This window comes from Phoenix dactylifera, chromosome 3, assembly GCF_051530095.1.
Source record: "Phoenix dactylifera cultivar Ajwa chromosome 3, Ajwa_hap1_PhDact_Kaust_v1.1, whole genome shotgun sequence".
Taxonomy (NCBI): domain Eukaryota; kingdom Viridiplantae; phylum Streptophyta; class Magnoliopsida; order Arecales; family Arecaceae; genus Phoenix; species Phoenix dactylifera.
Genome location: NC_143192.1, coordinates 45,976,539 through 45,990,417, shown reverse-complemented (window position 1 = coordinate 45,990,417; position 13,879 = coordinate 45,976,539). Strand labels below are relative to the sequence as shown.

The following is a 13,879-nucleotide window of genomic DNA, read 5'->3' as shown; positions in this document are numbered from 1 at the left end:
GAGTTTTCCTTGTGCCAACCTGATAGACATTATGATCAATCTTTTCTGTGTTCGCGTTTTATCTTTGTTTCTTTTCTTTTATTGTTGTTGTACTCTTTTCGTGTTTCTCAGCGTTTGTTTGTTGTTTATTTTAATTTGAGAAGGCCTGAGTAGCATTTTTTTTTTTGGTTTTCTATGATTAACATTTTTCTAATGGTATAATATCATTGCCTTTCCGGTGTTGGTCGCTGTATGTGTCATAGTTAATTTTTCTAATCTATGTTAATTTGTTTTCCTCTCATTGATGAAACATTCAAGCCTCTTTGAAGGTTCCATAGCAAGGCAATTCTTCTGAACAGGCTAACTGTGACCACCGCTGGTTCATGTGTGTTCCTAAATACTTTGTTTAAAATTTAGAATCATGTCAGGGATTTAAATTCGAAATACAATCAATGAGTTTAATCACAAAGTCGTCTAAAGATGAAGAGGTCATTTCCTCTTCAAATGCTATGAATTGCCCCAAAAAATAAACCTTTCTTCTTCTCCTCCTCCTCCCTGTTTTCTCCCCCTCTGAGACACTCCATGCTGGGGGCGGATGGACGCGAGGCTTACCATAGACCATACTTCCGGTGTAATTTGTCTAAGTTCATTTTTCCTTCTAAGTCTTCTTGATAGTGTACCAGAATAGAACACCCAAGAAAGCCACAATTGCCACAAACACCACTGAAAAACCACTGCGACCTAAATTTCTTTGCTTCTTAAGCAGCTCCTGCAACCAAAACTTTGAGACAGAAATTGGCTATTTGTTATTTGGAATTCAAAGAAAAAACCAAAAAAATTGAGATGAACACAAGTGGAATTCAGTATTAAAAAAATAAACTTTTTTTGTACGTATACCTCTAAAATATATAAAATTGCATGAATATCCTCGTAAAATTACTATTTGCATGCATATACTTCTTTTTCTTCTTTGTTGCATGTGTACATGTACCGTCTAATATCGTTAAAAAAATAAATGGCTTAAAACTAAAATGACTGACATACCCTTATAGGTGGATATGCAAAAAAAAAGTTTGCGAAGACATTCATGCAATTTCTAATATTTAGAAGATTATACATTCAAAATCTATTAAAAAAAATCAAAACTCGGGTGGAAATTTTATGATTCAGTTGGATCGACAAGTCAAAAAAGGATTGAGCCACGTTGTCAATTTTCTATTTTAAGATCATAACGCAGTCGAGTTAGAATATTAAGTGATCATTTTGGTAATGCTATTCTCCATTTATTTTCTATATAATTATCATTATTGAATCTATGACATCTACATATTCTTCATTATTTTTAAAATATTAAAGCATACCAAATTTAAATTAATTATAAATGCTTAGATTAGTAAAATATTTTTAGTAATTTATAAATGTTGAGTTGTTTGTTTTTGTGGCAAGAATTTTGAAAAATCAACATGATTCATTCTATAAGAGTTGATATTAACATGAGATCATGTGACATGATAATATTAATTTTTTTTTGCCACTTTTTTTATTAAAAACAACTGAATCATCTTTACCGAATTTTGATCATTTTTATTGAATTTTTTTAAGTATATACCCTCCTAAATATGTGTAATTGCATGAATACCCTTCCAAAGTTACTATTTGTATGTATATCCTTGTAAAGTTTTTTTTTTGCACATCTACTTGTATGGTTATTTCAATTATTTTAAATTTAAATCGTTTATTTTTTAACAATATTAGATGGTATGGGTATATATACATATATAAAGAAAAGAGTATATATGCAAAAAAGTATTTTATGAGAGTATACATGCAAATAGCAATTTTACGAGGATAGTCGTACATTTTTGTATATTTTAGATGGCATATATGCAAAAAAAACAAAAAAATTAATAGACAGTATCATTGCTATATTTATCAGGTATCATTGCTATATTTATCCACCAATTTTGCAACAAACAATGGCATCACTGCTATCTACAACCGCAGAAGATTAAGATAGTATTATAGAATCAAAATCATCATTTCATGTGAATAATATGCTCCATGGTCTGCTGAACATTGTTATTCACTATACACAAAAACTGGTGTCACAAACTCAAATAAAAAAAAATATGCCATTGATATTTGCTCATTCATCTGGAAGATCAGGCTTGACAGGCCTTGTCATGCGATCCTGAACTTGATGAGTAGAGACTCTTATTGTTTGTTGTGAAAAGGCTGTTGGAGGAGGCTTCATGATGGCTCCAACTATATGGATCATCCTGATGTGTTAAGGTTCCTCTTCAAATTCAGTAATCCTCCCCCAAAGAGATATTTACTCCTAGATCATGATAGAAATACCTAATATCACACACACTCTCTCTCTCCAAACACTTCCTGTACATTAATGGGTTTTCATTAACTTCTTGTGCATACAACCAAACTGCGCTTCCATTTTCTTGTCCATTCTGTCCATGAAGGTTTAATCCCTAGAAAATGCTCTCTTTCTCATACCTCTCACAATTTTTTGTCCAGCATCCCTCCTAAACCAAATTTGAAACTTTCAGCCCAAGATGAGCTCCAAAGTTTTTAATTGCACAAAATTCTACCTTTCCTTCAAATGTAAGGTTCATGACTCTTCATCATTTCCATGTCCACTTACGTGCTTAAACCTTCTACATTAGACGAAATCCCAAACAATAATATGATGTCAAAACTTATGACTACTAAATAGTCTTATGGCAATACATCAATTATTTAACTCTGCAATTTATTAAGACCACCAAACACACTTATCTGCTCTTCATGGGTATATAGGAAACACTAACATGCCTATTGGTCCCTTCGTTGCATCCTAATAAAACCATACTGAAAATATGCCTTCCAGAAGCTCATGCATTGATGGAGTGCAAGCTGATTGAGTTAAGCCTGGCTAAATAGAAAAAGTCAAATTGCAAATTGAACAAGGAAAATACCTATGGATCACTTTATGGGGCAGATTCTATAGGATAACTGATGTCATTCATATTTTCTCATTAGCATGGCATCACTAGGGCACAAAAAGATGTGTTACCAGTTAGTTCTTGTGGACCCAATTGATGTCATGTTGATAAAAAAATGATACCACATTAGCTAACCGAAGAGCTTGCCCCGTGACATGGTCAGCCCAGTAATGTTCATTGAAAACACACTACAAGAAAATAGATCCTGCATGTGAAACATCAAGAAAAATTGAGAAAAACACGCAGCAAGATTTTCAACTAACAAACTTTTTTCACAAAACCACCGGACTCAGGCGGCAAAGGAACAAAACCTCGGTACGGGCCGGTATGAACCGGTCTGGGCAGGGACCGATACCGGATCAGCGTAGGATTCGGTACCGGGAGCTTTTCATTGAAAAACCGGCCGGTACGACCGTCGTACCGGTTCGGGCCGCCATTGGTACGCCGACCAGTACCGGTACGGCGGACCTTGGAAGAAACCATTGATGAAGATCAGGATATTAAGGATAAGTTGTGTAACTTTTACACAAGCAGGCAGGCTCAATAAGTTAATTGCATCCCATTAGATGTGCCTCTTGTGCCGAATGTTCTATTGATTGAGGATCAATACCACTTGTGCCGTGAGGTTGGAAAAGATGAGATTGAAGCAGTTCGTTGAACCATGGCATCTGATAGGGCACCTGGCCCTGATAGTTTTCCCCTAGGTTTTTACAAAGGTTATTGGGGCATAGTGAAACAGGACATCAGCAATGCGTCGAGAACTTTTGTACAACCAGAAACAAACCACAAGCTTGGAAAGCCACATTCATAGTCTTGATTCTCAAATGCAGCAATCCAACCTTGCCATCTCATTATTGGCCCATAAGTCTATGTAATACAGTTATAAACTGATTGCTGAAATTCTAACTGCTTTCACATCCGGGAGATCAATTTCTGATAATGTAATTTTAGCACAGGAGGCCCTTCACTTGCTTAACAGGGCTGGTGCTCGGAAACCATTGATGGTAATCAAACATGATAAGCAGCTGCTTATAATAGTTAAGTGGGACTAATTGGAAGAAGTGATGTATCACTTTTATTTTCCAAAGCAATGGATTAAACGGATAAATGGGGGTAACAAGGGACCTAGCTTTTCAATTTTGATCAATGGAACACCTACTGCATTCTTTAATTCAACAATGGGGTTAAGGCAGGCGGTCCCCTGTCACCATGCCTATTTGTTTTATGTTCTTGGATGATGTCAAGGGCATCAAACAAAGCAATGGAAGATGGTTGTGGTGCTGGTACTGTCAAGGCGTCAACTATCCAATATTTGCCTATGATTGTCTACTTCTTTCAAGGGGTCAATCATCCAATAAATCATTGCAGAACTTAAAGAACATTATCAAAACCTATTGCCAACATTCGGGCTATAATGTGAATTTAGAAAAATCTGCAGAATTGTTCAGTCCTAAAATTAGTCATGATTTGGCTAGCAACTTGGCTTCTCTGTTGGGTATCATGAGTTGAAGGGCTAGACCAATATCCTGGTATACTTATCAAGAACTCCAGGATGCTGGTTGGAGATCTCCAACACTTGTACAAGGAAACTACATACTCTCTCTTGGAATACTATTTGCAGTCCAAAAACATGTGGGACAATGAGGAATCCCTGACTTACACGTGTGGTGGAAGGCTCTCTTAAGCAAAGTTGCAGGAAGGTTCATGCTGAAACCAAATAGGTTGGTTGCCAGAGTTAAAAAATACAGACTTAATGGGGAGTGGCAGCCCTATGTTCTACCTTCAAATAGCTCTCTTTTATGGAAGCCTATTGAAGAAATGAGAAGGCATCTTCAAGATCATTTTATACGGGTGATTGGTTAATGTACAGCTATTAATACAGTTACCCAGCCCTGGTTCTCTGCCCCTCCTTTGTGACAAATGGCTATTTGCTAACAATGTTGAACCACTTGACAACTACCCAACTGTTAGTCATTTGCTCAATGATAATGGTGAATTGAATTCTCAAATTATTACTGAGTGTTTTCCGAGCGAACTGATTCAGCAAATTTTGCAGGTTCCCACACCCATTCAAGGAGGTAATGATGTTTTATGTTTGGGAGAGATTAGGAGGTGAAGAATCAAAGTGGAGGAGGTGCTTTAATGGAATAGTATCATCACTTATATTCTAAGAGCTGGCTCCTATCCAAGGTGGCTTCTATCCAAGGTCTTCCTGGTCACTACTCCCAATTCAAATTCTTTGCAAAGGTCTCAGTCGCTACTGCTTTATACACTTTGGTCGATTTGGTTCTTGAGGAGCTTGACACTTTCCATCAGCAGCAACTACCCATCAATTCTGTCTTTGAACGTGCTCTATTGCTCACCAATGAATTCTGGCAGTACATTGATGAGTGTGCTTTCAAAAGAACAAAGCTTGAAGGACGGGAGCAATTACATAGACAATAGAAAGGAATATCTTTGCACAAAACAAGATTGAGGTTCACAAGCAACCTGTACGGCACTTGCCAATGACAGGCACGACAAAGAATGAGTTCCATCATAGCTGAGGCGTATTGATCATTTTTTTTAGTGGGTGGGTGGGGGGTTGTGGCAGGGAGGGGTTAAAGTTCCACAAATGTTGAACTTCACAGATCCTATTATCAAGCCCATAAAAACATGGTGAACCCATGAATCATTGACCCCACCACAAGAGAGAAATCAAAGAGAACTAGAAAGGAAATTAAGTAGTATCAATTCCATAAAAAAATTGAATTAGGATAAGGTTCAGACTCCATACAAACAAGATATCAGGAAATGAAAGAGGTCATCAAAGTGAAGTTTTGAAGATGAAGATAACTCAATCAATGATAAGGACCTATTCAGTAAAACTTTAAAAGGAAGCCAGAAACTCATAAAAGAAAATAAAAATTCTAACATTCACAAAGGGCAGGTGTTGAGATTTTCTTTCTCATTAATAAAGAAATGCAACTGACATAATCAGATTACTACATTAATTTATGTATGTTTTGGCTGCTAGATTTTGCCATTACTTAGGCATTAGAAATAACACTTCACATCAAAAGACAAAGAAAAGAAAAGCACCTGCCATGTTATTATGATAACTTGTATCAACCGGGCAATTTGCAAGCTTGAAATGATTCTGTTTGGCCTCAGCATTCATAGACATTTCAATCTAACAGCTATTAAAATTACAATTCTAATATGTCTATGATTGCCTTGGATAGCCAAATCTATCAAAAATATCACTATTCCACCATATATTTCAGGTATCTAATATCACAAACTCCCAAATGTTCTGAACATTTGCAAAAGTCAAGCAAAGCTTCTAAATTTTAAAGATAGAAATGAAAAACAATGTTGTTAAGATGAGAATCGAATCATAAATCATAGAGAGGGTTAGATTGGATCGTGGATCATAAGATTTTATTTTTGCTTATTTAAAAATATTAAAAATATAAAAAATGCTAAATGTTGAAGAATGAGTCCATCACAAAGTAGATGAATGAAGAATAGAATGCCATACATATAAGCAGTCTTCTTTCCATCATCATAAATCCAGATATAGCATGTCTAATAGGACATGCTATCATGTCTGATTATTAAAATTTTTATATACAACCAATCAATTCAATTATCCTTTTATGTAGAATACTTTTAGAAAATAAGTATCAGATTTCAACAAATGGTTGTAAAAATATAGAAACTGCCACTTGATCTTAATTTGTTAATTCCAAATTTTCTTTTAGTTTTACTTTCTAGAAGTTGAAAACCATAACAAGATTGCCAATTTTACAAGCTTGGACCTATTAGAGATGAAAAAGTAATTCCAAAAGACATCTAATTAATGAATTATATAAAACAGACTTCTGCACGACTTAATATGTAAATATCACGATCAATTTGGTAATTATGATCCAACGGATTGTATGCTGCTAAATATAAATCTAAATCTTATGATACTAAGTGATCCCGATCCAATGATGAGATCCGGATTGTTTAGGGAGATTTTGATCTGGATCATGGATCGTGAGGTTTTAACAACAATGACACTAAAAGATACATCAAATTTGGTCCCATAAGTTAGTTTCAGCTGAAACTCCAACACTTACCCTCGCTTCGATCAGGTTCGGTTGGAAAATGTAACTTGTTTTTCTCAAATTTGGAATAGTGAGGTTTTAACAACAATAACACTAAAAGATACATCAAATTTTGTCCCATAAGTTAGGTCCAGCTGAAACTCCAACACTTACCCTAGCTTCGATCAGGTTCAGTTTGAAAATGTAACTTGTTTTTCTCAACTTTGGAGTTCCATGCAAAATTTGGCACCATGTTTCTGTTCATACTAGGTGCCATTTTTCAGTTGTGTTGGTTCCATTCTGAAAATACCAGGAACCAATATCAACCTTGGGAGCATCTTGCCACAAAGCTAGAATCTAGTGATAAATTGATGGGTATACTCATTCTCAAAATTTGAACTAGGGCCATGGTTCAGTTGAATTCAGAGAGCTTTTTCTTTTTTTTGCCTTCTCCAGACTGACTGAGTTAAAGCACCTGTAGCTTTGCAGCAACCCGGTAAGGCATCATGGCAAAGCAGTATGCTACCATCTGAGCCAGTGCCCATGCAGCTATTAACTAAACAGTATTTATAAATAAAACAAGACATACTAAAAAAATTAGAAAACTAGAATGAGAAGATGAGATGGAGGGGTAGAAGGGTTGTGGAAGAAAATGTGGAAAGGTAGAGGCGGCAAAGCAGAATGGAAAAAGATAGAAGAATGCAGAGGAAAACACAACAGGTGAAAAAGAAAACCTTGATCTTCTCAATGACCACTGTGCTACCAGCATTCACCATTCATGACTTTTTTCTATCGTTTATTTCCAGTCAACGAGATTCTCCTACATTCTTTCATAGGTTCCCCTCTTTGTCCTTCATTAAGGTTAGATGAAAAAGGATTAAGGGTGAAGTAGCTTTCAACTCTTGCCCTACCCACTCAAATGGACCAAAGCTATCCAACCTGCTTGCTGCCTAACTTGCACACAAGCTGATCAGACCTACATGGGTGCTCTGGGAATTGTCGTGTGGCTTGACTGCCATTGAGGTTGCCTAGGCTCTAAGATGGCATGCAAGGGGCCACATAATCCTACACAGCCATCTAGACCGCCGTCTACAAAATTGACCTAATATCACTGGGTTCTACTATTGTGAAAGGAGAAGTCGAAGATGACTCAGTCCAACAGTGACAATTGGTTAACAAGAAAACTCTCAATGTTGAACCTCCCAATATGTCAAGAAGGAATGGAAATAGTGATTTCATGCTTTGATACCGTAAAAGATAAGAAACAACAGAGAAAATCATGTAAATTTGTTTTTAGGCACCCACCAGACAGAAAAGAGTGAACTGTCTCTTTACTATTTCCTTTAAGGAGTTGATTTAGTGTCTTGTTTGAAATGGCAACATCATGTAGAAAAATTGGGTATAAGTTACACAAGAAATCTATTTGGTAATTACATCACTAAGCTGCATATCCATTGTAAGGATAGTGAACTTGTTGAATCTTTATTTAAGGGATGATCACAAAAGTGATGCTAGTAATTGCACCAATGTTCTTGGTGATCATTTTCTTAATTCTTATGGAAGCTGATCGTTTGTGTTGCCTCCATTTACTTATTCCTTTCTCTTTTCCTATTGAACCTTTGTGACGGATCAAAGAACAGAACTATTACCATTACAGAATCATAATTGTGCTATAGAAAGATAATTTATTATGTGTTCTCATGCTGGAAAGTTACAATGTAAGAAAAGACTAAGAAGAGCAATAACGTACTAGTCATGGCACTAGGCCATAAACCATAATTGTGGACTATAATGGGAATAAAGGTCTCAAGATGCTGATCTATTGTGCATAAGAAAAGTAAAACAGAAATGAAAACAGAAGATCTTGAAATCAGCATAAAGGCTACAATTTATATCTGACTAACCTTTCAGACTAATACATCTTAAATATGTAGATTCTCTAATATAAGGAAATGAAGGTTCCATCCAAAGAAAGAGTGTAAACATACCAGCTCTTGTCGAATTTTCTGATTTTGCTGAATAGCATGACCTTTCTCCTCAGCTAACTTGGAAATCATAGTTAATGCCTACGATTAATAGAAAAAAAAACATTGAAACAGATAAATATCATCACTCCAACCTTTCAAGTACTACACATAAAAAGTTAGAACAGCATGTAACAGTAGATCTTCTTAGCTTGACAGCGGACAGAATACAGAAACTCAGCTAACCAATCAAGTTCTTGTTATGATCAGATCACTTGCCCAATCAACACTTCAATTAAAAAAACTCTAACAATGAAATTAGAAGACAAAAAAGCATGAACAGGGAAGAGGAATATCAAGGTTGCAAAAAAGGCCAATCTAAGTCAAACATAAAAAATAGTTGGAATGGAATTCTAGTAAATTGCTCTCTAGATGCAAACATTTAAAGCTCTACATCAATGGTTTTCTGACACGAGCTTTCCTAGAAATTTTGTGGTTCCTTGGATCGGCATGAATGGGACCTCAAAAGTGGGATTTTGTAATTGATTATCAAATAGAGAGCATGACATGTACTCAACGAAAAGGGTAGAAGGAGACAAATAATAACATTGAAAAGTGGCGCATAAAATAGAAGTGTACTCTTTGTCCCTTAATTTAATTTAAATAACCTCATTCGTGGCAAATTTGACATTTGAAAGTGAAAACTTGAAATAAAAGAGCAATGAAAAGAGAAAGTCTGCAATATAATTTTTAAAATGAAAAAAAAATAAAGAGATAGGCAAGCAGCCATCCTCATGCAGCCCCACCCCTTCTCTCTTTGTGCTAAGCCTCCATCACCCTCTCTCGTGTTGCCTATTCAAAGTAAGAGAGAGAGGTGATCCAGAAAAGAAATTGAAAGCCCTTAGCCAGTTGTAGGGTTTGTATGGCCCCATGATTGGAAACCTATATGTTGTAAGATATCTCGTAAGCAAAGACCTTGCGCCCATGTGGAAGATATGTTGTAAGCAAAGATATACATACCCCTATTGAGGGAGATGACTCAAACCGAAAGAGATGCATGATGCAAGGTGGAAGAATATCGATAGGAAACTCTGGGAAGTATTTGACAATAGTTATATGACAGTGTATTCCAACATGTGTCAGTCGAGAGTTCAACATATTCTTTGCAGAAATAGCTAGAAAGATTATGTGACAGGAAAACAATTGGGAAGAAAGCTTTCACAAGTCTGTGAACCTAAAATTCCAGGATGGTGCATCAATTGTGGACAACTTAATTTGTTCCCTTGAGGAATTATGCAAGATAATTTTAAAGGTTTTCAAAATGTTTACACCAAAACATCGGAATCAACATAATAGCAATCCTAGTTTCACCAAATTGCAGCTGCTACTCAATGTAAAGCAAACAAGAAAATGAAAATATGTTTCCTACAACCAATGAAACTTAAAAAATCTCTAAACAAAATCAACTGAACCAAATGAGAATAAAAAAACACCTCTGGAAGTTTTCCCTTTGATGGTTCTTCATGAGATTTTGATACCTGGAATCATTTTCATCAGCATTCAGTACAAATCCCAAACACGAAGAGTGTACAGATACATTAAATATAACTAAAAAAATTAAAATGCAAGAAAAAGTGATTGGTTGGAAAATAAAGAACAAAACAGCATGGCAATGACTTACATTGTCAAACAAGGATGGAGTTTGGGTTCCATTATCTAATGACCTTGGCGACCATCCCTCTTCTGGTTCCTCAGGAACTGGTGAGGGAGGATTAGCAGGAATATAAACAACCCGCAGCTTAAACTCGTCAACTACCTTATCAGGTGCCTTATTGAACTAACAATTCAACAAATTCAATAAAGTCTCAATAATCCCAAACTATAGAAAGCCAAAGTTGGACAAAAATCGTGAACTCGTAGAGTCTAGCCACCATTTCAGGGGTTATGTCCTTGGTCGTCGCTCCATCTGCTGCCACAACACTCTGAATAAGGAACTTGTCCTTGCATTGGTTGTCAGGCGGTGCTTCATTCTGAGCTTGCATCATGACTGACAGACCAACGACGTAGCAAGAAGCGAAATTAGGCTCCAATTGAAGCAATACATTTGTGATCTATGATTGCTGAAAACAAAGAATCCAATTGAAAACATGCTGCGGACTATAAGTAGCAAGATTTTCACCTGTAACACTGCATGTCGTGCGGGGCAAAACGATTCCCGTCTTGGGGCGCACGCAATACTTCTTCGGATTGGTTGTTTTGACCTAAAGAATGAAAGGAAGCATGACGCATTCCAAAGATCTTTACTATTAATACACCAACAAAGGAAGAAAATATTTAAAGAGAAGAATAAGTTAACAAAGGAAAATAAAGAGAATTACCTTGAAGGCAACATACCGATCGGTCTTGTTGGTCAGTTGCACGCAGCAAGTGATCTGCTTCTTGAGTTCAACTTTTCGAAACAAACACGGTGGTGATCATATCATCAGAAAAGCAACCCAATGACAGCAAAAATATTTCAAACACTAAAAAAAAAAAAAAAAATCAACGCCCAGATAAGGATCCATTGCCAATTTAAGGGAAAAAAAATCCCCGTCCTAAAATCACAACTACGACAAGATCAACAGATGGGTTCTTTGGGAGGAAGATTGATCGAAGCTCGAAGCATTGATTGCCAGTGATCAAGAAGTCGTTCTGAACTCGAGAGAGAGAGGAGGAAAAGAAGAGAAAAGGATCAAGAATCGGTTAAGGCGTAAACTTACAAGGGAATCTGAGATCCGAGGGTCGGATTTTGAGAAGCCCCATGCCGCTCATGATCCCAGATCGCGCCCAACAGCAGAGAGCTCGAAGGTTCTCCGCCTGTTTCGGTCGGAGATCGTCAGAGAGCGAGCGAGCGAGCGAGCGAGAGGAACGTTTCCTCGTTCTCTTTCCTTTTATGTTTTAATTATAATTCTTGTTTTGTCTCCGTTGGACGAACAGTCGAGATCTCTGCTCGGGTAGTGGAAGTTAGGCCTTTATAGCTCCAGCTGGAATGACGAAATGCCCATCGGCTTCCATCGGGATCCGTCGATGCTCAACGGAACCCGCAATCTGGACCACCGGAGGGTAGATTCACCGATGGACCCGCCCGATATGCTATCTAGTATCTACGCTGTGCCGAACTGGAGCCCACTGGCCCCACTCGCTTCCCTACTTTTTGCTTATTTATGTCGCCACTTTCCATCTGCCACTTAGAAAACCTTCGAACAACATACCCTCTATTACGCAGATCAAACATATCGATCAAAACAAGCATCAATTAAATTAAAAAATAATAATAATAAATTAATAAAAATAAATAAATTTATTTGAAAAAAATTGAAACAATAAACTCGGCAGGTCAGCAGATCCGAACCTTTGTTTTGCCAAGCAAACTCGAGCTCGAGTCCAATACAAAGCTCGGTACCGAGTCCAAACCCGAGCTTTTGTGAAACGAGCCGAGCGCGAGCCTCCAGGCTCAGGGTCGAGCTTGGGCTCGGCTCGACTCGTTAACAAACCTACATGCAATCTCAGAAGCTAACCTCAATCTCTGGTCAATTAGTTTGCTTTGCATGCTAAGCTCGTAAGTTTTTTTGGATAATTCTAACAAGAAGTTTATTTAAATTTTTTATCTTTTTAAGATCATTGGGCAGATTAGAGATTGGCTACTTAATGTTTTTTAGTTCGTCCATATATATTAACTTGACAAGATTTGGAATTCATGGAGTGCTCGAAAGAAAGGATTTTGGAATTTAAGATGTCATGGAACTGATATTAATCTTTTCTTCATTTGTTTGATTAAATGTTTGTTTACTTTAATTTAAAGATAATTACATTGCCAACTAACCCACCTATTGGTTAGCCAAAGGTCTTGACACCTTAACGACGGTAGCCCTGAGTGATTTTTTACTATTTATTTTCATGATAATTGGGAAGATTGGGAAGTGTGCAAATAGTTTTATGGAGCAATTAGAGACAAATAGTTTTTAGTTTCAGATTGATGACCAATGTAACAAAGTACTAAACGTTCATGAAACAACCAATATAGATAATTTTTAAGATTCACCACGTGTGGATGATCCTGTATCATAAATTGATTTGAGGTAGATTCAAGTAATGATGGAAAGATCACTGGGGCATTAATTTCTTCTGTTAAATGATACATGACAAATAAACTTCAAGAATTTAATGTTGTGAGTAGCATAATAATAAGCGATGACATCAAGATATTCTTTTTTGGTGAAAAAAAAAGGGAGAAAAACATGGAACTCCAAGTAGAAAATACTTGACAAAGTCAGCGCAGTAGGATAATTATCAACCCATTTAACCCTTCTTTTAGGAGTCCCTAGTTAGTGAGTCAGTCAGCCACTGCATTAACCCTCTCGCAAAACCATGGGCGGCTCCGAAGTATAAGCACCCTCCATTAAGTAATGTCTTTTAAGAAAGGATGGTCAGTGTTGCAGTCCAAGCAATTGATCCATTAAATGGTGAAAGAATCTATCTCTAGCTATGCATTTCTACCTTCAACAAACTCTTTTTTTTTTTTTTTTTTGATACAATGGCTGCTCACACAGCTCTAATGTGAGTAAAACCAGAAGAGTCTAGAGAGAGAGTGTTGCGCAATGATAGAGGGGCAGCAATATAACATGTCTATAGGACTTCTCCTGAGTATTGAGTAGCAAAGGAGGCAACTCAGTTCGCAACCCTGTTCGCATCCCTAAACACATGCATAGCATGAAAGAAGCCGCAACCCCCCCCCCCCCCCCCCCCCCCACCATCCTGCTAATATCACTAAGCAGCAAGTGGTCACCTCCTTGCCGGTTCTCGTTCCAAATCTATTTGATAA

At 36.9% G+C, this 13,879-nt stretch overlaps 1 protein-coding gene across 1 annotated transcript; it reads right to left on the bottom strand.

The window, feature by feature from the left end:
- Positions 1–365: 365 nt before the first annotated feature.
- On the bottom strand, positions 366–12,412 carry LOC103705149 (vesicle-associated protein 1-3-like). Its single transcript, XM_008788771.6, has 8 exons — positions 11,778–12,412; positions 11,397–11,467; positions 11,198–11,279; positions 10,950–11,065; positions 10,700–10,855; positions 10,512–10,556; positions 9,043–9,120; positions 366–760 (listed from the first exon to the last, which is right to left on the bottom strand). The coding sequence occupies exons 1-8, from the start codon at positions 11,827–11,829 to the stop codon at positions 638–640; spliced, it is 723 nt and encodes a 240-aa protein (XP_008786993.4). The 5' UTR covers positions 11,830–12,412; the 3' UTR covers positions 366–637.
- Between the last annotated feature and the right edge of the window lie 1,467 nt (positions 12,413–13,879).

What these genes read in the sequence shown, in the direction of transcription:
- LOC103705149 (XM_008788771.6), bottom strand. Translation starts at nt 11,829, where the DNA reads ATGAGCGGCATGGGGCTTCTCAAAATCCGACCCTCGGATCTCAGATTC. An exon ending in CTCGGATCTCAGATTCCCTT is followed by an intron (nt 11,468 to 11,777) that starts GTAAGTTTACGC and finishes TGTTTCGAAAAG; the next exon opens with TTGAACTCAAGAAGCAGATC. An exon ending in CAAAGGGAAAACTTCCAGAG is followed by an intron (nt 9,121 to 10,511) that starts GTGTTTTTTTAT and finishes TATTAATCGTAG; the next exon opens with GCATTAACTATGATTTCCAA.